The following is a 22,812-nucleotide window of genomic DNA, read 5'->3' on the forward strand; positions in this document are numbered from 1 at the left end:
CTTGCCCTCTAAAAAACTGGCATCTGGTAGTGATGATTTAGAAATCATTTCTGCTCACCTCATTCCTGATTCAGAGAAAAGAGTAGGGGTTAAGTCCGGCGCTTACGCCATACGAAATTTGGTCCTGAGCAAGTATGGTTCCTACTGTACATATCTACTGGGCAAAGGAAGAAACTGAAACACAGCTGGGCTCCAAGACTCCTCAAGTTTGCACTGATGGTCAAGGCCTGAGCTCCTGTGTTTTAAAATAGTAAAACTGAAGAACGCTGGGCTACTGAATTAAATATTGTAGGTGCCGAGATGGGACTGGGAGTCCCCTTCACTGGGTAGATCACAGAGGTGTGTAGGACATTGCAGAGTTGGCACTGTCCTTGTGGAAGCTGGGTGGGGAAATGGTAGGGCCTGGGAGGCCTCTCAGACACTGAGCTCTCATGGGCCTTAGATTGGGCCATTTCACTGTTATCACAAAATAAACAGGAGGCACAGAGGCACATTATAGCAGGCAACCAAGCAACGTCATTCATGCTGGCCCTCCAACCCTGTCCTCACAACACGACTGGGAGACAGGTGTTCCTGTCCTCATTTTACAGAGATTGCAACAGTCAGCGAGGTGAAGCCTCTTGTTAAGGATCCTACGCTCAGTACATTGCAAAAGAGGAGCTTTGAGTTCTGCTCCTCCATTCAAACCTCCTTCCAAAGCAAACTCCAACCAAAGGGCTAGACTTTCCCATGTGTAAGACTACAGCTGGAAAGGATCACAGAGGACACATTTTAGGTCAATTCTCTCTGTTTACAATACAAGAGAGTGGAGACCCTCGACAGAAGTGATTGCTAAGGTCACAAGGCGAGTGCGTGACAAGTGGCACTCTCGGAACCCCAAGACTCGGTTTCTTCTTTACTGTGCAGCCCGCTGGGGAGGCAGGGGGAGGAGTTGAGCCGGGCTGCAGCTGCCGAGGCCCCCGCGTTCCGGGGGCGGTCCCTGGCGGCCGCGCATTCCAGAGCCTCCAGAGCCACCCGAGCAGAGCGTGCCCCGTGCCCAGCCGCGCGTCCCGGCCACTGCTGCGCGCTCTCGCCTGCCGGGGGCTTGGAGCTACGGGGCACATTCGGGACCGAGATCCCGGGGCTAGGGGTCGCATCCCACTGCTAGGACCCGTACCGTCCGAGGAGACCTGGAGAAGCGTTCCGGCTGCCTCTACCCCAGGAACTTTTCGCAGACCTGGCACGATCCAGCAGCGGCGGGGGCCGTGGGTTTTCAAAGGAGCTGTGCGGATCCAGGGTGAGTGGGGTTATTAAGTGTAGTGCCTGGGACTCTGGCTCTCGTGCTGCCTCTACCCCAGTGCCCTCCCAACTGCCCTCTTTTCTTCCACATTTCTCCCCCTTCATCACTTTTGCTTTTCTCTTTTCTCCTTCTGTCCGCCCCTAAGTTCCAAAGACCTTCGGCGCTCGATCTCGGGCTTCCCCGGAGGCCGGAGCTTGGATGGGTGGGCTCCCAACCCCACCGGAAACGGGCCTCTCTCGCGTTTCCCTGCTCCTGCCCGGGGTTGGGGAGCGCGACCCCTCCTCCAGCAGGCTCTGCTACCTCTGCTCTCCAGGCGCGGCGTCAGGGCTCAGCTCCCCAGCCTGAGCACCGCTGTGGGCGCTGTGCCGGCAGTTTGGGTCTTTGCACCACCCAGAGCAGCAGGCTATCTGTCTTACTTTTCTCAGTCCTGCGTGGAGGGCACCAGGGGTTTGGAGTCAGGGGTGGTGGGTTCCAGCCCTGGTCTGTCACGAGCAGTTTCTCTGTGAAATGGAGAAAATACCCTTTGCATACAGATCAAATGAAAAGGGAACGTGCAAAGTAACTCGGAGAGAAGCCTTCCTCCCAAGCTCCCTCCTCCTGCCGCTTAGGACTTGGTTGTTCCAATTGCCAGTTCTCTTGCACCCCTGAACCCCCTTGAGTGTAGGGACTGTCTACACTCCTTGAGTGTAGGGACTGTCTCGCATCCTCAGCGCTTGGCACAGGGCCTGGTGAACCGGCGCCCGATACTGCCTGCTGAGTGAGAGAGAGATGTAAACCGTTAAAAACCATACAACTGTCAAGGTTGTTTTTTGGATTCAGTGGCCAGGCTGGGCTCTTATGCATGCAGCTCCACTTGTTTCTTCTTGACTCGTTTTAGTCTTGTTGGCACCTGGGAGCTCGAGTCTCACGTTTGTCTATAGATTCCCTCAAAGCTCTAGGCTGTAGTGTTGAGAGCTGCTCACTTATTCAAGGATGAAAGATTCCCTGATCATCTGCTATGATCTGTGGTCCCAGTGTGGTGGGTAAATAGTCCATAGTCCGGAAGGATTGTGAATGCTTGAATAGGGTGGGGCTGGGGGTTAGGTGAACCTTTCCCTGGGAGTCAGGAGACACTGAGTTACCTTGAGGGGTTTCCCTATCTGGACCTTGCTTCCCCCACCTATAAAATGAGGAAGTGGAGGTGGAAAAGTTGGGTGTCTGTGGTTAAGGGGGATGTGCTTTGGGGGTTATTCAGGGCACTCAGCAATCCTCTGAGCACATATGAGACAGCCCAGCTGAGCCTCAGGACATCATGTACTTCTGTCATAACAACAACCAAAAACAGCCATGAAGAAGCGTTTCTCTGCTCCAACCGAGACCTCCTGTTTCCAGCTGTCTCGGGGTTATGAATCTTGCCACGGGGGTTATAACTCATGCCCCATCAGATCTTCCAAACACTGACCTCTCAGAGCGTCAGAGCTGTGGGCTCCGCCGTCCCATAAAATGTCTGGGGATTCCCTTTCTCTGGCCCAGCCTGAGAATCACTGAGCCGTGGTGAGGTGTTTGAGACATAAATCAGAGACTCTGGGGACCAAGTGTGGTTGGGTCACATATTGGGCCCAGGGGTGCCAGACCAAGGGGGTAAAGAGGTAGTTACAGCCTCAGATGCTTTCCCAGCCATATTCTGATCCTTTTTTTTAAAGAAAAGTGCTTCTCAGAAAAAAATGACTCACAAGCAATTTTTGTTAGCAGTAGCTAGAGAATGGGTAACTGACCATTCTGGTGAATGTAGTGGTGCATCTGGTCCTTCTTGTGGCGTTTCTAAAAGAGGCCCCCGCAAAGATCCACCTTGTTGACTATCAGGTAAAATAAAAGAACATATTCTAGAGGAAATAATACCTACAGGACTTAAAAAAAAAAAAAAATGCCGCCAGAAAGTGTAGAGTCTGCTCTTCCAGGGGAAAGCTCAGTGAAACACGGTATATTTGTAATAGATGTTCTGTTCCCCTACACAGAGGTGCCTGCTATACTGCCTATCACACTCTAACGAAATATTAGAATGCTTTAGTGAGACATGTACAAAGTTTCAAATAAATACATGAAGTGCAAAAAAAAAAAAAAGAAAAAGAAAAGTGCTTCTGTTTCTTCTCCATGGATTAAAGCATAAAAACACAGGAAATATTTCCAAGGAAAGAGGATCTTTATCTTGATTGTCTTACACTGCCACTATTGGCAGTGGTATCAAAGACACACGTGTACTCGCACTCACAGTTTATAAGAGTAAATGTTGGTATTACCACACATTGCTGACCCCCTCCCTGATTGGCCATGTAAGCTGAATAATGTAATAATAATCATACTTGACATTTATTGAGTGCTTGCTATTAGCCAGGCATTATTTTAAGCATTTTACATAATGCTATGATATTTACCATAATCCTATGAGGTAGGGACCATCACTGCATCCATTTTATAGATGAGGAAAGTGAGATCCAGAGAGAGTAACTCACGCATGATCACACAGGAAGTAAGTGGCAGAGCTGCAATTTGAACCCAGGCAGTTTGGCTCCAGGGCCTGTGCTCTGAACCTCATTGCAGTTGGGGGGATCTGGATTCAGATCTTGCCTCTGCCATTTACTCACAGGGTGACCTGGGGGAGTTAAGTGAGAATTTGACAGCCACTGGACTAGTGAATCACTGCGGACCCTAGTACCCTTCCAACTCACTAGGGAAACAGACAGTGAACCTCAAGTGAGAGTGGTGTACATCTGGGAGTAAAGGCTAAGAGTTAGGGCAACTCTTAGCCTTAACTAAGGAAGGGCAACAGGTCAGAATTATAATTGCCTGGCACATTAAACAACAGCAGAACAGATTCAGTGACTAAATTGTGTGACTTTAAACTACTTAGTTGTGTGTAGATACAGCTTCCTTATTTTGTTGATTTGGACCCCGGTTGGCTGATTGGGCATGTGAATTGCTCGTAACCCACTACATAGGACCGGGGGAAAGAAATGGAGGAAGGAGAAGGAAAGACAGAGAAAACAACTGGGTTCCCCAAATCAGTTTCAATTAATGATGACATATATCTGTCACACACATCACTCCTCCTAATTCCCTGCCCCAGGCTGACCCTGGTACTCAGGACTTTTCAACAAACCTCCACGGGGCAGGAGAATCCTTCTTAACACGGTGCTCTGGACAGCCTCTACGGACTGATTGTGAAGTGTCTGTCTAGCCCTCTCAGACTTCCCACTTCGTTCCTCTGGGATATGTATGGTCAAGGAGGTAACGAGGGGCAAAACAGGAGACCTTTCTTTTTGAGTGCCCCGGGTGGCATCTTAGGAAACACCCTGGGGCTTTTTAAAGATTAATCTTCTTTTTCCCTCAGTCTTCTCTATGTTTTCTTTAATGGTTTTCACCCCAACACACCATCCTGACCTGGGGCGGAGCTCTCCGGGGAGCAGACTCAGTCTTTGAGAGCTGGCCCCTTAGGGGGGTCACCTTGTCCATCCTCTCCTATTGACCTACAGGAAACTGAAGCTCACTTTGAAAGAGGGACTTACTGAGGATCACGCCCTGCATTAGTTTTCTAATGCTGTAACAAATTACCGCAAATTTAATGGCTTCAAATATATTGTATTACAGTTCTAGCAATCATACATCTAGTATGGATGTACCTAGAATAAATTGAGGCATCCTCAGCCTGCGTTTCCTTCTGGAGTCTTTAGGGGAGACTTGGTTCCCTGCTTATCTGAGTTGCTGGCAGAACTCAGTTCCTGTGGTTGTAGGACCAAGGTCACTGTTTTCTTGCTGGCTGCAAGCTGAGGGCCGGCCATTCCCTGCTTCTCAGGCCACTGCATTCCTTGGCGCATAGACCCCTTCCTCCTTCTTCAGAGTAAGTAACAGCCAGTCAGGTCCTTTCTCTGACTCTGCTGCCTTCCGCTTCACTTTTAAGGACGCATGTGATTAGACTGGGTTCACCTGGGTAATCCAGGATACTCTCCCCATCTCAAAGTCCTTAACTTTAATCACAGCTGCAGAGTCCCTTTGCCTCTTCCCCTGACTCCTCCCTCTGAGCCATGCTTCCTTGTTCATATTTAAGGTTTGAGGACCGGGATATGCACATCTTTGAGGGGTCATTATTCTACCTACCATACACAGCAAGGTCCACTTCGGCAGAGGGACTTGTTCTGGATCACACATCTCGGCAGGGGATTCGCACCACTGGGGTGCCCTTGCAGCTCTATCACTGACACCCCTCCACCCCCCAGCCCCCCGAGAGCCGATCTCATGGAGGTCTCCTTTGTCAGCCCAGCAGCAGCAGGCACTTAGTCACTGGCAAATAACAATGATGGATGGTAGAGGCTTAAACAGGATGCTGTGGATTTGGCCCGGGTTTCTCCTCTGCTGGCTCCCTGTTGGTTTCTAAGACTCTGTTATTGGCCGGGTCAGATGGTACGTGCAGTCTTGAACAGCTCTGGCTGCTTTCTGATCTCTTTGAAATATCCTGGTGTTTTTCCATTTTTCCAGCCACAAAGAGCAGATAGAAACTCAGTCAGGGAACAAGTCTTTAGACTGTTAAGAATTTTGGAGGAGATAGAAGCCAACTGGGGTAAAATGAGAACAGAGTGCTCCTCAGGGACCTCGGGTCATTGGAGAAAGTCCTCTGATTTGCTTTATTTCACATTTTTGATAGTTGTGTGTCCTTCCACTGGCCCCTTTCTTTGGAACAAAGGTCCCTGGTGAAATGGACTCCTTGCTGAGTTGGTAAATAATTGAGGCTAACTATTACATAACACTGTTTCCAAGAGTAAATGTGAAGCTGGGATGGCCTTCTCACACTGGACTTGTCGTGAGAAATCCCCTTCCCTTTTATCAGCCTCTCTGTCCTCTTTGGAGAACAGAGAGAGAAAAGGCCATACTCCGGGCAGTAACCCCCCAACCCCTACACATCCACCTCAATGCCCAGCCCCTGAACACAGGGAATCAAAACCTGAATTTGACTCACCAGCCCAAGCAAGTCAGTAGGTGGGAAGCCTAGAGGACATTATTCTGAAAGGCCAGTGCTCCTCTGCCTTGCACGTACAAGGTGGACTGGGAAATAAAGAGGCCCCATAATCCTTCCTCAGTGTACAGAGATCAAGTCAGAAGGTGTTATTTTATTCAAGAGATAAGGTTCTGGGGGCTTCCCTGGTGGCACAGTGGTTGAGAGTCCGCCTGCCGATGCAGGGGACGCGGGTTCGTGCCCCGGTCCGGGAGGATCCCACATGCCGCGGAGCGGCTGGGCCCGTGAGCCATGGCCGCTGAGCCTGCGCGTCCGGAGCCTGTGCTCTGCAACGGGAGAGGCCACAACAGTGAGAGGCCCGCTTACCGCAAAAAAAAAAAAAAAAAGAGATAAGGTTCTGACTTCAAGGTCATTGAACTTCTACAGGGATGAGGATCCTTTCTGGACCTCCCCCACTAACTAAGTTCTAGGAGTTAAGCTCAAATCTAAAGTTCCCTGTCTGTCCATATTCATTTCTTTGTCAATCTCACATTCATTGGGCACTGCTGTGTGCCAGAGCAGAGCCTGTGATGGGTACTAAGTGAACAGCAGAGAACAAGAGATGATGCATCTACCCTCCTAGGACTTGCACTGTACTTTGAGTGGGCAAAGATGGCCAATAAAAACAAACAAACAAGCAAACAAACAAGCTCGTTTCAGGCTGTGAAAAGTCTATGAAGAAAATAAAACAAGATATGAGATAGAGAATGGCTGGTGGATAAGATGGTAATTTAATAGGGTGGGTCTGGAAAGGCTTTTCCAAAAAGGTGGCATTTAAGTTGAGATCATGGCCACTGAGACACTGGATATTGAAGAGATCTGGCGGCAAGAGCATTTTAAGAAGAGGGAACAGCAGGCGCAAAGGTCTTGAAATGGAACAGCGCTTGGGACACAGGTCACTAGGTACCCCAGGCTACTAGGTGGCCAGTGGGGTCCCTTCTTGGTACATGAGTTGCCCTCTGTGTCTGGCCTAAATGCTCCATTCTTTTCTGACAATCTCACCCGCTCTTTCAGAGGGTAGAGCCTTACGAAGAGGTGCTATAAACTGGGCCTTGCTGGTAAACCCCCTAGTCTACTCCCCTGTGAACCATTACCTCATTGTTCACATTCTGCAAGCTGCTTCAAGAGATGCCTCCAGCCCAAGTGACTCAGAGCTGGTTCTAGCTGCCTCCTCCCTGGCCTCCATGTCTAGTGGAAAGGAATCATCAGCACTGTCTGCTCAGAGCTCTGGCAGTGCCGGATAAAGGCCACACCTGCAGGAAGCCACCTGCCTCTATCTGCCTTTTCTCCCACTCTGGCATAATTAAGTTTGCCTGCCATCAGGAAGTCATTTCTTTTATTGCATTCTTCCTTGGAGAACTCCTTGGTGGTAAAACTGGTTGGATAACCACTGGCAGTCTCTCAAAAGTTAACTGTTAGCTGCAGTTCAGATGGGGAGAGTGTGCATGTCTGGTGGAAGGTCAAAGCTGGGACAGACATCAACGGCTGTTTGTTTATGAAACTATCACTACAGTTTCCTAGATCAGTCGCAGAGCAGTCATGGTGCCCAAACTAATGGTGGAGGCTCTGAACTTTGTGTGAGCTTGGGAGCTGTGTTCACTAGCTCAGTTTAACATTTATGAAGCCCTTACTGTGTACCAGGCATTGTCCAAGTGCTTTATGTGTATTATCTCATTCAACTTCCATGGCATCCCTATGAAGAAGTTACTATTAATAGTTATTATTATTCCCATTTTACAAATGAAACTGGAGCTTTAAAAGGTTAAGTTTCTTGCCCAAGCCACCAGGACTATATGTGCTCCCAACACACCAAGTATCTCATCAGCTCTGGGCTTTGTTGATGATGTTTATTCTACTGATCTTGCCTTTCCCCATATTTCTTTCTTTTGAACTCCTACTTATCTTCAAAGTCCATATCAAAAGCCCCCTTTTTTGCCTTCAATTTTACTTAGACAAAAATGAAGGCATGAGGATTAATATTTTTTTGAGCATCTGTTATTTTCCAGGACTCCATACATATTATCTCACTTTATCCTCGCAATAGGATATTGCAGTGCAGTGCTTTTAGTGTCCCTATTTTAAAGATGAGAAGACAGGTTTAGCGTTTTTAAATAACTTGTCCAAAGTCATACTTCTAAGGGTGGAAAGCAGGATTCAAATCAAGTACTCTACTTCTTTCCTCCTTGGAGATAGCATGTAGTTTGTACCTTTAGTCCACTTTTCTGCCTTGTATTGTAATTCATGTCTTTTCCTCCAGAAGAGCCTGAGCCTCCTAAGGGAAAACACTGTATTTCTCTCTGCCTCCTAAGGGAAAACACTGTTTTTCTCTCTATCTCCACACCCACTCCCCAGTGTTAATCACAGTGCCATAAATGTTTACTGAATTAGAATGAATTGCTACTCTACTTGGACTGGAGAAATAGGTCAGCTTAACCAGTGCTGCTGCTGGTTGATTAAAAAAAATTGCTGGGCTTCCTTGGTGGCGCAGTGGTTGAGAATCTGCCTGCTAATGCAGGGGACACGGGTTCGAGCTCTGGTCTGGGAAGATTCCACATGCCGCGGAGCAACTAGGTCCGTGAGCCACAACTACTGAGCCTGCGCGTCTGGAGCTTGTGCTCTGCAACGAGAGGCCGCAACAGTGAGAGGCCCGCGCACCGCGATGAAGAGTGGCCCCCGCTCGCTGCAACTAGAGATAGCCCTCACACAGAAACGAACACGCAACACAGCCAAAAAAAGATAAAATAAAATAATAAATAGCGTTCCCTTAAAAAAATTGTTAATATGGATTAAGCATCTATCTTCTTTGTTGATAAAGCGAAGACACAGTCCAAGTTAGGGATGCTAACAAACTCTAGCCAAAGGGGTGGATATTTGCAGAGAGTCCCTATGGTCAGGAATTATTAATCATAGGACGAACATTTGTAGAGTGCTTACTGTTTGTCAGAACACTGCTAAGTACTATATGTGATTATCTCATGGAGTTCTCCTAACCCTACAAGGCAGATACTATTACTTTCCCATTTTTGTTTTTGTTTTCAGCTGAGTAAATGGAAGCATTAGGAAGTTAAAGTAACTTATACAAGGTAGGTGAGCTAGAAAGTGGTACAGCCACATTTAAATCCAAGCCGACTGGCCTCTAAGACTGGGCTTCTAACACTACTTTGCAGTCTGAGTGTTTAGGAGCTAATTCCCTGCTGTTTCCAAGTATTCTCTCTACTCTAAGAGCTTCCATCACCTTACCAGATTACAGGAGCTTGGGGCTTTGCTGACTTAAGAAATGTTTATTCAGTACCTATACCACTGAGTAGAGAGGGAAGGCATCTGTGAGGAGAATGGAGCTGTGTTGGGTAAAATCAGTGCTGGGGCAGAGCTGGAACCCAGGCAAAGTCCATTCCTCTCCTAGTCTTTCGTCCTCTATGCATGTTGGCTTTTTTTTTTTCCAATTTGGTGGAATCTCCCACTACAAGTAGGATTCCATTGTCTCTCCCTCTCTTCTCTGATGTTCTTACCCAAGGTGAGGAATAAATAAGTTACAAGGCTTAGTCATTACGTTCCTCACTGGGTTGATCTGCATTTGGACCTTAAGTCAAAGGGATGAAATACAAACGCTGGAACTATATCCACGAGTGCTTCTGACAGGACACTGCTTTGCTTTGCTTTTGGTGTGTGTGTGTTTGTGTGTGTGTGGTCCTGGAAAACTATCTCCCTGCCTCATCTTTGGGGAAATTGTTTAGGGCTCTGGGCCTAAAGGTCCCCTTAGGTTTTTACGTAGTAAAAAAGCTACAGTCGAGAAGCCTGTACCAGCCACTATGGAAAGCAGTATGGAGGTTCCTCAGAAAACTAAAAATAGAATTACCATATGATCCAGCAATCCCACTCCTGGGCATATATCCGCACAAAACTTTAATCCCAAAAGATACACGCACCCCTCTGTTCATAGCAGCACTATTCACAATAGCGAAGACAGGGAAACAACCTAAATGTCCACTGACGGATGAATGAATAAAGAAAATGTGGTACATATATACAATGGAATACTACTCAGCCATAAAAAAGAATGAAATAATGCCATTTGCAGCAACATGGATGCAACTAGAGATTATCATACTAGGTGAAGTAAGTCAGAAAGAGAAAGACAAATACTATATGATATCACTTATATGTGGAATCTAAAATATGACACAAATGAAACAGACCATGGACATAGAAATCAGACTTGTGGTTGCCAAGGGGGAGGGGATTGGGGAAGGGAGGTTAGGGTTAGCAGATGTAAGCTATTATACATGAAATGAATAAACAACAAGGCCCTACTGTATAGCACAGAGAACTATATTCAGTATCCTATGATAAACCATAATGGAAAAGAATATTTTAAGAAAGAATATATATATGTCTAACAATCACTTTGCTGTATAGCAGAAATTAACACAACATTGTTAACATTGTTAATGTTAATGTAATCAACTATACTTCAATACAAAAAAAAAGAAGCCTGGCTGGCTCTCATTCATTATATTAGTTTATTCTCTATCACTGCTCTCTCCAACCCGATGCCCCACCATCTTCTCCCAGCTCCCATCTGAAACAGGATAGTGATGGAATTGAAAAGAGCACTGAGAATCAGGAGGCCTGAGTTCTCCCCTGGGTCCTGCCATTAACTTGCTATGTGACCCTGGGCAAGTCATGTGCTTCATCTGTAAAATGGAAGGTAGATTGTGTGGTTTAAACAAGATAGTGTCTAAATTCTATGTAGATTTCTAGAATACTATTACTTTGTAGAAGTTTCACCTCCACAGAACAAACCCAGTAGGATACAGTATTGCTGTATTCGTTTTCTATTGCTACCATAACAAATTACCACAATTTTGTGGCTTAAAACATACATTCAGAATCTCACAGTTTCCTTGGGTCAGGATTGCAAGCACAATTTAGCTGGGTGCTTACAGAGCTTCAGTCAAGGTGTCAGCCAGACCTCATTGTCATCTGGGGGGTCCATTAGGGCAGAATCTGCCTGAAAGCTCTTTCAGGTTGTGGGTAGATTTGTTTCTTGCAACTCAAGGCCAGCAGGAGAGTATCTTTGACCTAGGGAAAGCTTCAGCCCTCTTTTAAAGGACTTCTACCTGATTAAGTCAGACCCACCCAGGGTAATCTTTTCCATTACTTTAAAGTAAGCAATTCTAGAACCTTAATTACATCTGCAAAATCCCTTCACCCTTGTTACGTGACCTAACCTAATCACAGGGTAACACCAGGGAACGGAGATTATGGGAGCCACCTTAGAATTCTGCTGTCATTGCTTTACAGAAATAGCCTATTTACAGTTGTCACTGGAGCATACTAGAGCCAGCTCTCTATTTTCTGAGTCAGGTCAAATGACTTAATGTATGAAATAAGTTCTAAAACTTACTTGTTCCTACACTAAAACTACTCTGCTTTGAACTTGCTTTTTGAATGCAATACGTTATGCTTCCCTTTATTCTAATATAATTACTCTCCAAGTTATTTTCTTCCAATACCATTAATGAATATATAGTTATTCATAGAGGAAATAATCTAAATGTTAACTTTTTATTTTAAATTAGTTTTTCTACTTGAAATTATATATTGTAGAAAACTACTAATTTAAGAAGTTTTCTGTGTCCTTAGGTGATTTCTAAAATCTTTTTGTTCCGTCAATATTTGAGAGAGATGTGTTGAACTCTCCCACTATAATTGTAAATTTGTCCATTTCTCCTTATAATTCTGAGATTAGGTATATTAAAATTAAAAATCATTTTATCTTTTGGCATCTCTAGTTATACTTTTTGCCTAAAAGTCTACTTTTTCCGATGATAAGCTAGCTCTACTAGCTTCCAAAATTTGTGATAGATAGTATTTCTTTCGTTTCCATTTACTTTCAACATTTCTGAATCCCCATGTGTCTCTTGTAAAAAAAAAATTATATTTTTATATGCTCTGATAGTTTTTGTTAGTTTGGGTTTAAATTTACTATCTTTTTATGTGCTTTCTATTTGTCCCACCTGTTCTGTTTTTCCCCCCTTTTTCTTGTTTTCTCTGAAAATCATGTACCCTTTTGCTACTTTTAAATGGCTACCCTAGAGATTACAATATACATCCTTAATTTAACAAAGTCCAATGTTATTTGGTTATCTTGCCCTTTCCTAGACAACGCCAGAAAATCAGAACACTTTAATTCTGTTTCTTCTGCTATTTATTTACTGTTATTGAATATTTAACTCCTGTATTTTTATCCGAAATTTTATTTCATCTTAATACTTTTCAGTTATTTTTGTTCACTTTAAAGAAATCATTCTGCTTTCTAGATTACATTGTTTCTGTTGAGAAGTTAGCTCTCAGTCTAACTGGTTTTCATTTGAAGATAATCTTTTTTTCTCTTTGTCTCTGGCTTTCAGCAGATTTAGTATAATGCACCTAACTATGGATTTCATTTTATTTATCTCGCTAGGACTTCATGGGGCTTCTTTACTTTGTGAATTGATGTCTTTCATCAGCTTAGTTCTTTCTTTCTCTAATGTTGTTTCTGCCCCATTCTCTCTTCTCTCTTTCTAGGACTCCAGTTACGTGTATGTTGTATTGTGTCACTGTTTCCTCTATATCCCTTACCCAGTTTTCTGTATTTTTCACCCTTTTATTTGTCTGCATCATTATATTTTCTCTCTGATCCTCCACTTCACTAATTCTTTTTTCAGCTATGCTTCATTTGCTGTTAAGTCCATTCATTGAAGTTTTTTTCTTTCAATTAACTGTATTCTTCAGTTCCAGAATTTCTATTTGGTTCTTTTCAAAAATCTGTTGTGTTCTTTCTTATAGTTTCCAGTTCTCTGTGAAAATTTTCAATCTTGTTTTATTTTGTCCTCAAACATAGTAATCAACGTTACTTAAAGTGTGTGTCTGTCTGACAACTCCAATATCTGGAGCCCCTGTAAATCTTTTCTTTTTTTTTTGGCTGCGTTGGGTCTTCGTTGCTGAGCGTGGGCTTTCTCTAGTTGTGGTGAGTGGGGGCTACTCTTCGTTGCAGTTCACGGGCTTCTCATTGTGGTGGCTTCTCTTGTTGCAGGGCACAGGCTCTAGGCATGTGGGCTTCAGTAGTTGTGGCACGAGGGCTCAGTAGTTGTGGTGCACAGGCTTAGTTGCTCTGCGGCATGTGGGATCTTCCCGGACCAGGGCTCGAACCCGTGTCCCCTGCATTGCCAGGTGGGTTCTTAACCAAAGCGCCACCAGGGAAGCCCTGTAAATCTTTTTCTATTGTCTGTTGTTTCTGATGGTTCCATTCTAGGCATCTTGCCTTTTTTCACTGCTGCTTATTTTTGGTCATGATTGGACATTTGATTAAAAAATTTGAAATTTGAATGAAAGTTTGAATTGTGATGTTATCTCCTCTAGAGAGGATGTAAGTTTGCTTCTGCCAAGGACCTGAAGGTACTAGTGATCTGGAACAAACTTAATTCAATTTCAGGGACTGTGAAGATTCAAAGCTGGGTTGCAGTCTCCGGGATTGGTATACTTCTTGTTCACTCTTAGCACTAAGAGTGCTCTTTGAAGTCCAAACTCAAAATGCAGGGGTTTTGCATTCTCTGTCTTGGGAGTCTTGTACTTTTGAGTCTGTCAGAAACACTGCTTAGCCTCTATCCTCCACTAACGGAAATGCTGCTTCACATGCCAGGCTCACCTCCCTGAATTTCTGTCTTCTTCCAGATCTTAGCCTGGTAATTCTTCATTATTTTGCTACTTCTTAGTGTCTTTGAGCAGATTTTTGGGGGGCCTAATTTTTCCAGTCCTCAGTAAGAAGATTGGTCGAAATTATCTAGTTTGTCGTTAACAGAAGTGGAAGTCCTGATCTTTGTAGATTGCATCTCTCTTTTTTTAAACTGAGGTGTAATTAGCATATGACATTATATTAATTTCAGGTGTACATGATTCAAAATTTGTATATGCTGTGAAATAATCATCACAATAATTCTAGTTACCATCTAGTCACCAAAGTTACAAATTTTTTTTTCTTGTGATGAGAAGTTTTTAAAATTTATTCTCTTATCACTTTCCAAATATGCAATACAATACTCTTGACTATAGTTACCTTGCGGTATATTACATCCCCACAACTTATTTATTTTGTAACTGGAAGTTTGTACCTCTTGACCCCCTGCTCCCATTTTACGCACTCTCTGACGCTTCTTCCCTCTGGCAACCACCAATCTCTTCTCTGTATCTATTGGTTTGGTTTAGTTTAGTTTTGTTTGTTCATTTGTTTGTTCATATTTCACATATAAATGAAATGAAATGGTATTTGTCTTTCTCTGACTGGCTTATTTCACTTAGCATAATACCCTCCAGGTCCATCCACATTGTCACAAACGGCAAGATTTCATTCTTTTTATGGCTGAGTAAGTATTCCATTGTGTATATACACCTCACCTTCTTTATCCATTCATCCGTTGATGGACAGTTAGTTTGTTTCCATATCTTGGCTATTAAAAATAATGCTGCAATGAACATAGGGCTGCATATATCTTTTCAAATTGGTGTTTTTGTTTTCTTTGGCTAAATACCCAGAAGTGGAATTGCTGGATCATATGGTAGTTCTATTTTTAATTTTTTGAGGAAGCTCCGTACTGTTTTCCATCGTGGTCGCACCAATTTACATTCCCACCAACAGTGTACAAAGGTGCCCTTTTCTCTACATCCTTGCCCACACTTATTTCTTGTCTTTTTTGTAATAGCCATTCTAACAGGTTGAGGTGATCTCTCATTGCCATTTTGATTTGCATTTCCCTGATGAGTTGTGATGTTGAGCATATTTTCATGTGTCTGTTAGCCACCTGTTTGTCTTCTTTGGAAAAATGTCTATTCAGATCCTCTGCCCATTTTTTAAATCAGATTTTTTTTGTTGTTGTTGCGTTGTATGAGTTCTTTATATATTTTGAATATTAACCCCTTACTGGATATATGCTTTGCAAATATTTTCTCCCATTCAATAGGTTGCCTTTTTATTTTGTTGATAGTTTGCTTTGCTGTGCAGAAGCTTTTTAGTTTAATGTAGTTTTTTTTATTGTTTATTTTTGCTTCTGATGCCCTTGCCTTTGGAGTCAGATCCGAAGGATCCTTCCCAAGACAAATGTACAGGAGTTTACTGTCTATGTTTTCTTCTAGGAGTTTTATGGTTTCAGGTGTTTAATCCAGTTTAATTTTTATGCATGTTGTAAGATAGTAATCTAATTTCATTCTTTTGCATGTGGCTGCCTAGTTTTCTCAATGCCATTTGTTAAAGAGACTGTCCTTTCCCCATTGTGTATTCTTGCCCCCTCTGTAGTAAATTAATTGACCGTATATGTGTGGTCTTATTTCTGGGCTCTCTATTCTGTTCTGGGCTCTCTGACCTGTTTGTTTTTATGCCAATACCATGTTTTTGTGATTACTGTGGCTTTGTAATATAGTTTGAGATCAGGGAGCATGATGCTTCCAGCTTTGTTCTCTCTCCAGATTGCTTTGCAACTCAGGATCTTTTGTTGGTTCCATACACATTTTAGGATTGTTTGCTCTATTTCTGTGCATACCTTTTCTTAATTCTCTAAATCTAGAATGCCCTTTGACCAAAAACAGTAATAGTCTGACCTGGGCTTAAAAGAGAGCTATGGATCTGGCATCTCCCTGTTCATACTCCTGGGTCTATGTGGGTGCTTTGGAGGTAGCTGTACGTAGTGGTGAATACAGGGTCAGGAGACCTGAGTTTGAATCTCGTTTACTAATTTTATGATCAGAAGCCAGTTAACCTCTGTCAGATTTAGTTTCCACATCTGTGGATTACTGTGAAGTTTAAATAAATTAATGTATGGGACAAGGCCTAGCACAGTCCTTAGCAGTTGGTATCTGTTAAACACATGCTGGCTTGTGTAATTCTGTATTTAAGGGGAGGGATACTTAACTTCTTTGTGCTCCTTGGAATTAAAAGAGTCATGTCTTTTGAGTAAATAATAGTAACTCCTAAGAGAGTATCTTGTATATAGCAAGTACTTAACGAGTGAATGAATGAATGAACACCCTAGACAGAGTTACTAGTCCTGAGAGTGCTCAACCAAAAACTATTAGTGCTCTGTCAGAGAGGTGAAAGTTATTTGTTGGGGAGTGAGTCTCATAATTGAAAGGTAGATAGATAGCACAGATTAGTCACTTTGAATTTGGTTATTCTAAAACTCCTGACTTGTAGGAAATTTTAATTTAAGAAATGTATATTTTTTTGTTGGCACTAGAAAATTTGCCATATGATAGAACTGACTGGAAGGATTCTTTTTTTTTTTTGTAAAAGAACTTTCAGTTCCTTAAGAAAAATGGTCCCAAAAGTAAAATTTGATGTTTCTGAAGCAGGCAGCAGGGAACCTCTGCTTTCCTTCCTAGACTGGACCAAACAGACTACTTGATAGATGGGATGAATTTCCCACTTTTGGAGAAGGTACAGTGTTTTCCTCCTTTGGAGGAACTACCATTTTTTCTTTTTTTGCCCTTACACTTAGTCTTATTAATGGATACAAAATAGTCATTTTGGTATTCTTAACTTTTCCATTGCTTAAACTCATGGTCTAAAGTGGACCCATGATGTCTCCAGGTCACAGGGCAGGTGGTGTAGGGCCTAGATGGTGTCAGTGGCTGATGGAGCCAGTGGCTCCTTTGTTTGTCAGCTCAGGGTGACTTTAACATAGTTTCTTAGACAAACACATCGAACATATGTTAAAGTTTATTATTTATTAACGAGGTAAATAGATAAAGTATACCAGTTTGAAGTAACAAGAATTAAGGCCTGACTGCTGGTTTACCTTCCGTGGTCATAAAAACATTATATTTTTATCAATGATAAGGTTACATTTGTGACATGAATGGCTTGTACCATATTCCAACTTGATGTATTCATTAGAAATCACAAGTAATATATCTGCAAAGCAAACAATAAGCTTATTGATCTGTAGTTATTCATTAGATGTACCAAGAAACGGTTTTATGCCCTCACAAGGAGCCAGTCACCCAGATGCCAGATGAGGTCAAACAGAAGTCAGCGAGTCCTGCTTTTTCTCAAGCCAATTTTTCTAGCATGCCATTAATGGTGCTGAACGTATGGTTTGTGTAGTTCTCATTTGGGGGAAAATATCTTTTCTTTCACAGTGGGGAAAGGTGGAAGTTACTGGAACCTCTGTTACATGGGAGGGAGCAGCTCATCAGAGAATACGCTGGAGGACTGAGAGGGTTGAAACAGGGAGAGGGAGCTCCCTGTGCCCTCTGACTGCTGGCCATGTGTATGGCCAGCCTTAGAGCCCTGAAGGGCCCTTGGAGAACATCACAGCTTGTGACTTTCAATCTGTGTTCTGAGGAGCCCAAGGGGTCAAGGAGCAGCTGAACAGCTGTGCTGTACCACGTGAGCAGGCTGTGCTAAGTGGGGACACCAGAAAAATAACTGGGAAAAGTTATGTTCTCAGATCTTTTCAGTTAGAAGAAAAAAATGACTTTAATTTCATTATAACATGTACATTTTGGTGTTATGGTTTAGTATTGCTTTGAGTTTGAATTATATATGTGAAGGGGGTGGGCACCCTAATCTCTAGGGCTTAGGGCCTCTAAGGGTTCAGCTCTGCTTACTGGATAGGACCCCAAACCCCTCTCGCTGAGCACTCCCCAGCAGTCTAGAGGAGCTCCAATTTTATCTGTTTTTGTGACTGGGTTTTAAACAATTTCATATGTGAAAAAGTAATAGTGGTACAGTCTGGAATACAGGTTACAGACAAAGTTTCATTTATTCATCGATTTGTTCTGTTTTGTTTTAATTAGGGCCAGTGATCTGATCAGATTTATGTCTTTGAGTGATCATTCTGGAAGCGGGTGGGCTTGAAGGTGGGGGAAGACCTTTGGGCTTCAATGTTGCCACCTGTGAAACAAGGCTAGTTCTAGCTTCAGTGGTTTTTGGTTGTGGATGAGCCCTGAAGCCTGAGTTCCCGTAAATGACAGGTTTTCCTTATGAAAATCAGCCAGGGAGATTATGTGTTCCTGGCATTTGGAGTTACAGAGACTGTTTGATGTTAATGGGTTTACCGGAAAGGGCTTTTGTGTGGTTCTTTTGGCCCAAGGCAAGCTAGCTATTGATGTAATCAGGAGACCACAACGAATGATTTCCCCCACCCCTGTCCCTCTTTAACAGTGTGCGTCTCCTGTGACTCACGCTTCTGCGCCTTAGACCTTGGAGAAAGTGACCACGTTTCTGAGGCTGAGGCAGGGCCAGCCTGTGCCTCTTCCTCCGGGGCAGGCCCCCTGCCTTATAATCCTGTGGCCCTGAGAGCCTCGCTAGAGGCTTCTCCTCCATCCTAGAATGTGCCCGCACCTGACTTAGACTGGCTACAGAGCACGGAGGAATCAGTTCCCAAATCATGGAGCTAGGAAGACTGGTAGAGGCCTTAGGGATCAGGGATTCCCAAAGCTGGCTGCACATTCAAATCACCTGGGACATGGGAGTGGGGGAGGCCCCTCTGGAGTCTAATTCAGTAAGTCTGTGATGGGACCTCGAAGCAACATTTTTTAAACTGTCCATAGGTGGTTCTCACTTAACACGGTATATGGCATTTGGTGACCACTAATCTAGTCTCATACTTTAATTTTATTTGGCTTGAAAATTGTATGTGTGTGTATTTAGTCTTTTTTAATAAAGAAAAAACAAAAACAAAAAAGCCCATTTTTCCATCAACCGGTTGACTTGAAAAAAATTAAAAGTAAGACATGCTCATGTTTATAAAACTCAACAGTATAAAAAAAATGAAGAATGAAAAGCAGGAACTTTTCCCACTCCTAGTCCAACTCCCAAAGGTAATCACTATTAACATTTTCTTCGGATTCTGCTTATAAATGATTTTACTTTAATATATCCTCACCTATCTATCTACTTAATTCTACAAAATCTGAACCAAAGGAGTTATCCTATACACATTATCCTGCACTTAGGACTATTTTGGAGCTCACTACAGATCATCATTCTTTTTGATAGTACCTATTAAATAAGTTAATATTTGTAACACACTTGGAACCGTGCATGGTGTGTAGCAAGCACTGTATATTTGTTAAATAAATGAATGAAAATTGCTGCCTGGTGTTCCATTATATGGATATACTCTACTATTTACGGATACTCCTGTTGTGTTAGTTGCTATAGCAGACAGAGCAGAAACAAACACCCTAGTATGTATGCATATCTTGGAGACTGTACCTTGGGTATGGTAATCAGTAAAATTACTTAATGAGGCCACAGTGGGCATGGAGCCAAAGGCATTAAAAAGGAAAAGCTATTGATTTAGGTAAAAGCAGGAAATAGGACTGGAATTGGGAATTTTGCCTGGGACCTTGAATCACAGAATTATAAATCTTTGATCTAGAAGGAACTGTAGGAGATTGTTTATTCCGGCCTTGTGACTTCTGGGCAGGGAACACGTTGCACCTGTGGTTCCCGGGTTGTGCGCTGAGCCCTGGGGAGCCGCAGTGAACTCATTGGAAACGTGTGTGTCTGGGAGCTGTGGGATCTTTAAAATTTTTGACAGGAATATTGATATTTGACAACTCTCAGACGTTGTGCAAACTACTAGTTCAAGATAATTTACAGTCTAACATTAATCATCCTACATTCCTTTTGGTGATGCTATATTTTGTGATGCTGAGTTTTTAGCAGTTGCCATGATACTGCAAGCACAGCACACAAATGAATGTGGAATAGGAAGTGAGCACGGCATCGTCCCATCTGACTCCAAAGTTTGAAAAGTTGTGCAATGCCTCACAGTCGCACACATGCCGTAAGTAACTGGCTAAGAGTGAAATACAAATTTTTTCTTTCAACATCTGTGTATTATATTTTCAAACAGCTACTCATTTGTTAGGACATAAATGTTTATTAAATTGAACCTAACTACGTAATAAATGGAACTGCGAGGTATATCTTTTGGCCTAGAGTGCTGTGAGAAAATTACTGAAGGTGCTGTGAATCGAAAAAGTTTGGGAACAGCTGATTTACATCTTGATCCATCAGAACTCTTTTAACTGCAAGTGAGAGAAACCAAACTGACACTGGCTTTAGCAAAACTAGAGGATTATTCGCTTATATATCTGGGCCGTCCGAGGTTGCAGATGATGTCAGACTGGCTGGGTTCAGGTACTCAAATGAGGTTGTCAGGACTCCACTTCTCTTTCCATCTCTAGGACATGCTGTCACATGTGGGCAAGACAGCCCCACGCCCATCCTTTCCAGACTCATATCCTTTCAGTTTAGCAATCCCAGCAGAAAGAATCATCTTTCCCAATACTTTGTGAATAAAATCCCTGGGAGGACTTTGGTTGACCTAGCCTGGATCACTTGCCTATTCCTGAATTGAGGCCATGGAGAGTTGTAATGGCCAAGCCTAGGTCACATGTGCTTCCCTGTGCTCAGGTGTGTGCCCTAACTAAACCACACAGAAAGGGTAGGTTCTTCAGAAAAGAGGAGGACCTGTTACCAGGAGAAAGGGAGAAGGGGTGCGGGACCAAAACCAATAAATTTCCCATTTTACAGATGAGGGAGCAGACTGGTGGTATGATAGTTTAATAGTTAAACATGAAGACTCTGGAGTCCCACCCACCTGGCTTTGCTTCCTTGGGGAAATTAACTACAGCTACATCTTTTAAGGCTTTAGAGTCTTCATCTCCAAAATGGAAATAACTGAAGATAAAGGCCAAGAAATAAAAAAGCATGACAATAATAGTCCCTACCGCAAAGGGTTGGTGGTTGAAGTGAGGACTAAGTGAGTTAATACACGTAAAGTGCTTAAGATAGGGCCTGGCACATAGGAAGCCCACAGTAAATGAGGCCGTTACTATTATTGATCAAGCAACATTAACGAGTACACAGCAGCTGGTAAGTGACCTACCTTCTGACTCCTGGGGTACAAAATGGTGAATTCCTCTTTCCTGCCTGTTGCAGAGTGAAGCAGCATGGATGCCATCAGCCAGGTCCCCATGGAAGTCGTGCTCCCCAAGCACATCCTGGACATCTGGGTCATTGTCCTCATCATCCTGGCCACCATTGTCATCATGACCTCCTTGTTGCTGTGCCCGGCCACTGCGGTCATCATCTATCGCATGCGGACTCATCCTGTCCTCAATGGGGCCGTCTGAGAACCTCCCAAGAGGGGCAGGTGACGGATGAGGACAGCGTCCCTGCCCCCAGCTTCTTTCCCTTTCTCAGAAGAGCCGCAGGAGGGACTTTGGAGCATGGACACTGGAGCTCGATATCTGAGGAGACCTGAGTTCTGGTTTTGATTCTGCCACTGGCCAGTGGTGTGAGTTTGGTCAAGGGACCTAATTCTATGAGTTCCAGGCTCCTTATTTTCCAAATGGGGATCATGATTCCTGCCCGTCCTACCTCATGGGGTTGTGAGAACCAATGACCTAGTGGAGGTTAAAGCTGTTGGTGAGTAGATACACAGGTGTTACTGCTGAATGCTGAGAAGCTTTGAAGAACCAAAGACCCTAGCTGCTGCTGAGGGGTGAGGGAGACACTGGGGCAGAGCAGTCTTCCCCAGTGCCCCTAAGATGAAGGCAAGCAAAGGCACCCTGTCATCATTCCAAGGGACCAACAGCATGTGGCTCAACGTTCTTTCCTTTGAGGTGCCACTCCCTTGAGTTGTCTAATTTGGGAGGGAATTGAGCATGGCAGGGGGAGGGAGATGGGTGGATCTTCCCAGCACACCGGAATCTGCAGTTTGGAGGGGCTCTGACATTTCTTGGCAACGCCAAGGGAGCTGGGGTGATGGGCTCCATTCTGCATTAGTGTCCTATAGCTTTGACGCTCAAGCAGTGTTGGCAGATGCAGGGTGGCTGAGTTCCCTGGCCAGCTTTCAGGATACCCAGCGCCCGCCCCGTCCCCTGTGTGCCCCTCCGCCCCAGCCCCTGCTGTAATTAGGTCCACCGCATAATGTGTACTCCCTTCATCCCCTCCCACCAGCACTGCAACCATTCCAAGGTACGAGATGTTCCCAGCACCTTTGGAACTAACTCAAACAGTGATGTTTATTTTAAACGCTACAATTTATATTTATATGTATAGAGAGATTTCTGGACCACTCAAGCTCTTTGACCGAAATAAGGAGCATCTGGGGATTTGTTAAATTATGTAAGAAGATAGCACAGATTATCGGGATATTATTGTGTGAAAATGATGCTTTTAGGTTGATCTGATTTCATTGATGTACCTAATTTCCAATAAAGTGCTAGAATGAGCATGTCTGCAGTCTTCCTTTAAAGAGCACCTATTAAACTCAGTAAGAGGATTCCACTGAATTTATGGTCTTAGGGACAGATTGAATATAGGAATAGAAAGAGAAAGAGGACAATCAAATCAACTTCAGTAAGTGGGTGAATAGTTGTGCAGTTTACACAGACATGGAATGCAGGAGGGAGAACAGATTTTGGAAGTGAGATGACTTGAGTATCGGGTTTA

The 22,812-nt window shown here is 43.6% G+C and overlaps 1 protein-coding gene across 1 annotated transcript; it reads left to right on the forward strand.

The window, feature by feature from the left end:
• Positions 1 to 1,027: 1,027 nt before the first annotated feature.
• Positions 1,028 to 22,587, forward strand: SMIM3 (small integral membrane protein 3). The gene is made up of 2 exons (XM_082650957.1): positions 1,028 to 1,276; positions 21,295 to 22,587. The coding sequence occupies exon 2, from the start codon at positions 21,306 to 21,308 to the stop codon at positions 21,486 to 21,488; it is 183 nt and encodes a 60-aa protein (XP_082507083.1). The 5' UTR covers positions 1,028 to 1,276; positions 21,295 to 21,305; the 3' UTR covers positions 21,489 to 22,587.
• The last annotated feature ends 225 nt before the right edge of the window (positions 22,588 to 22,812 follow it).

Source organism: Grampus griseus (genome assembly GCF_964374135.1).
Source record: "Grampus griseus genome assembly, chromosome: 3".
NCBI classification, from domain to species: domain Eukaryota; kingdom Metazoa; phylum Chordata; class Mammalia; order Artiodactyla; family Delphinidae; genus Grampus; species Grampus griseus.

Coding starts and splice junctions, on each gene's coding strand:
- SMIM3 (XM_082650957.1), top strand. CDS start 21,306: ATGGATGCCATCAGCCAGGTCCCCATGGAAGTCGTGCTCCCCAAGCAC.